The following is a 3,929-nucleotide window of genomic DNA, read 5'->3' as shown; positions in this document are numbered from 1 at the left end:
TTTTGTCTCTGTCATCCTTTCCTCCTGCTGTCTGGCTGATCTGAGCACCCCAACACCCTACACCAGGTCATCCTGCTGCCTGGACACACCCCAACACCAGGTCATCCTGCTGTCTGGACACACCCCAACACCCTACACCAGGTCATCCTGCTGCCTGGACACACCCCAACACCAGGTCATCCTGCTGCCTGGACACACCCCAACACCAGGTCATCCTGCTGTCTGGACACACCCCAACACCAGGTGATCCTGCTGCCTGGACACACCCCAACACCCTACACCAGGTCATCCTGCTGTCTGGACACACCCCAACACCCTACACCAGGTCATCCTGCTGTCTGGACACACCCCAACACCCTACACCAGGTCATACAGCAAAGAAAATACAGGCAATATTTATTGACTTACAATTTTTGGAAAAACATTTAGTAGTAACAATACATGTCTTGCACACCCATATAAATAAACATTAAGACTAAAGAGACAAACTTGTAAAATCAACACTGGCAAATAAAATGTATTTTTGAAGTTGTCAGGGGTGCAGTTTGCGTTTCTTCATGTTCTGTCCCTGTCTATGTGGACTATGCAGTTCTCCTGTCACAAATCAGAAACAATGGTGTCACCTGACAAGACGCTTTCACCTTTGCATTGATGTAAACATTAATGGGGAAACTGTCTCCAGGTGATGTAAACAGACTTGTTACCGTCACCTGCTCTGCTGCCCTGGTGGTGGTGGTGATGGGAAGGTGGGCACTGGGTGGGGCGACTATGTGAGGGGGGGTCCTGTGGTCTGAGGGTGGGGAGGGGCCCTCTTTGAGGCGTCTTACTGCGTGTCAGCATCCGGTGGTTACTTGGCGTGGAGGGGTGGGGGCCTCCGGTGGCCCCCCCTGTAGGGGCCTCCATCTCCTCAATCCCATCCAGGGTGAAGTTCCACAGCTCCGGGTCGTCTGGGAAACAAGGATGGCAGAACGGTTTATTAGATAAAGAGGCACTGTGATTGTCCCTGCGCTGTGATGGCGGGAACGTGTCTATGAACACCGGGACCACACAGAGGTACAGTAACCCTAGACTGTCTGGTCATGGTCTGGTCTCTTCCCTGTAACTGGATATTTATGTAGTATTTTCATTGACTTGATTGTAAACAGGAACAGGGTGGCCAATGTATAGCCCCCAGTATGAATGAAGGATTACAGAATTTAAAATAAATGAATATTAGTTTCAGACAGCTCAGCGGCTGTGCCCCAGAGCCCCCTGCAGAGGTGTACAGGCTCAGCTGCTCTGGAGCCCCCTGCTGGTCAAGCACTGTACCAGCGAGATGCTCCTCTCTGCTGCAGGACTCTCCTAATCCACTAGAGGCGGTATGGCCCTGGCCCTGGCCCTGGTCCTGTCTCTTGGCCTCCATCTGCTGTCTGAACTTCTGCTGGAGTTGCTGCTGCTTGAGCTTCCTCAGCTGTTTGGGGTCAGTGTGTCCTAACCCTAACCCTTCAGAGAGAGACGAGTCCACGCATTCTGCTGCTGGCCTGAGGAATGGGGGTGAAGGGGTCATACTGTTTAGGAGCATTTACGACATTCATCCAGGGATTTTTCTACTGAGGCCATGATAGGAGCTGGTGGTGGTGTACCTGGGGCCAGAGCAGGGCGGATCTACAGGAACCGCAGCTCCGGGGACAAAACTTGGGGTGTGGCACAATGAGGTCACCTCCCTGCCTCCTCCCCTGCGCTGGGCTCTGGGCTGCTCCAGAGGGGCCCTGTCCTGCCCAGTCCCTCCAGCCCTCCGGCCTTGCACCAGGCTACTGAACCGGGCTTTCTCCACGGCCGGCTCACCATCCGAGCGCTTTGTCTGGGCCAGGTCCACAGGAGGAGCCGGCTGTGGGTGAGAGATAGAGAGGAGACACTGGCCTAACTGCAGGACAGATGGTAAACCACACTATGAACAGAAGCCAGTACCTGTTTAGGAATCTTGTTGATGGCTATGAGGTATTCTTTATTCAGGATGCAGTTCCCCAGGGCGTTCCCAAAGCACCTACAGAGCAGAGAAGTTTGTCTGTTTTTTGGGAAACTTCCAGTTTCAACGGACAGTGTAGGTGTTCCTAATGCAACGGTCAGTGTAGGTGTTCCTAATGCAACGGTCAGTGTAGGTGTTTCTAAGGCAACGGTCAGTGTAGGTGTTCCTAAGGCAACGGTCAGTGTGGGTGTTCCTAAGGCAACGGTCAGTGTGGGTGTTCCTAAGGCAACGGTCAGTGTGGGTGTTCCTAAGGCAACGGTCAGTGTGGGTGTTCCTAAGGAAACGGTCAGTGTAGGTGTTCCTAAGGAAACGGTCAGTGTAGGTGTTCCTGATGTACTTCAGAGCTCTCTTCAGCCCGTCTGTCACTGCCTCCTTGCGGGCCTTCTCCAGGGACAGGGCTTTGGACTTCAGCCCCTCGCTCACGCCGTAGCCCACATCTTCATGGAAAGAACCATCCTGATGAGAGGAACACTGGTCACATTGCTTTCTCAACCTTTGGTGAACCGTAGTCATTGCCTGGTTATTGGTGAGTGCTACTGTGTATGACCCACCCCCCACTTGGACTCTAACGAGCAATCTTCCCAAGGGTAGGAAGTATCTACCTACATGTCTATGTATTTATCAGAGATGACACACTTCACTTCTACTTGAGTGAAGGATGTGTGTACTTTTCCCATCTATCTATCGTAACCCACAAACAGCATGTTGATGGATTGAGGTATAGTCTGACCTTTAGTTGCACTTTGACAAAAGCACTGACTCCAACATAGAACTTCCCATTGATGAGATCCACAAAGTCTACAGGGAGAAACACTGACAATCACTGAGAGTGACTCAGCATGGCTGGAGCTGCAGCCCCTGAGAATGAAGAATGTGTGATTAGCACGTGATCACATGTGATTGGCTCTCTCACCGACGTTCTGCTGGGAGATGGAGTGAGACCAGCCGTTGTAGCCAAACATCTCGTTGGCCAAGCTGATGACACGGTGACCCTCGATGTAGCACACCTGTGAATGCACAACACACACAGCATGTCGGATTAACAATGTACATTAACAAGTGTGTGTGTGCGTACATGGCGTGCATGTGGTACCTTCTGGCCACCTCCAGCCATTCTCGTACTGATGTACTCGGGTCCCAACTTCTGTCGCAATGCATTCTGGACAGCCTGGTACTCTTCTGCCGTGTAGTTATTCTGCTGACACGATGGTGGGTTAGTTTTGGTGCCGTTACGTCCGCTATGTTAAAAGTCTAGTCTGATCTCACTAGTCTGATCTCACTAGTCTGATCTCACTAGTCTGATCTCACTAGTCTGATCTCACTAGTCTGATCTCACCAGTCTGATCTCACCAGTCTGATCTCACTTCGCTGTCCTCATCTTCTCTGGGGTGAGATAAAGTAATAGCTTAGACATACTACCAGTGTCACTCTCATACAAAGGAGGCGTGTTAACCAAGACACGATCCGTTTCATCCACGTCAACATGCAGCTCCCATCTCCAGCCACCCACCTGTCCAAAGATTTTCGGTGGCCGGTCATCCCGCTGGTCTTCCGTGTCATGGTGCATGTTTATACGGCCACCTGCGACCTAGGCGCCACAACCAGGTGCAGCAACAACACAGTAAAGTCAGAATTGTATCATAGCTAGCGTAGTTAGTTAGCTTGCCAGTTAGCCTACCACTCTGTTTTTTATGCATTACAATGTCATACATGTCATACAAAATAACAAAAAGGAAAGTTAAACTGTTCATCACAAAGCAATATATAGCCTTCACGTTTAAACAATTGTGTTACTTTAGCTAGCAATATAGCTTACCAGCTAGTCAGGCTACCAGCAGCAGTCTTTCAAAAACTCGCGCTTGTCGCTTGAGTTTGGGTTGCCAGGTTTGTCATATATTATCCTCCATCAAGGACTCTAAACCCC

At 50.6% G+C, this 3,929-nt stretch overlaps 1 protein-coding gene across 1 annotated transcript; it reads right to left on the bottom strand.

The window, feature by feature from the left end:
* Positions 1-394: 394 nt before the first annotated feature.
* Positions 395-3,572, bottom strand: rad52 (RAD52 homolog, DNA repair protein). The gene is made up of 10 exons (XM_067235217.1): positions 3,516-3,572; positions 3,099-3,200; positions 2,919-3,012; positions 2,736-2,803; positions 2,343-2,461; positions 1,948-2,023; positions 1,623-1,867; positions 1,309-1,520; positions 711-947; positions 395-594 (listed from the first exon to the last, which is right to left on the bottom strand). The coding sequence occupies exons 1-10, from the start codon at positions 3,570-3,572 to the stop codon at positions 533-535; spliced, it is 1,272 nt and encodes a 423-aa protein (XP_067091318.1). The 3' UTR covers positions 395-532.
* Positions 3,573-3,929: the final 357 nt, after the last annotated feature.

Source organism: Osmerus mordax, chromosome 4 (genome assembly GCF_038355195.1).
Source record: "Osmerus mordax isolate fOsmMor3 chromosome 4, fOsmMor3.pri, whole genome shotgun sequence".
NCBI lineage: Eukaryota > Metazoa > Chordata > Actinopteri > Osmeriformes > Osmeridae > Osmerus > Osmerus mordax.
This window is presented reverse-complemented; position numbering and strand designations above follow the sequence as displayed.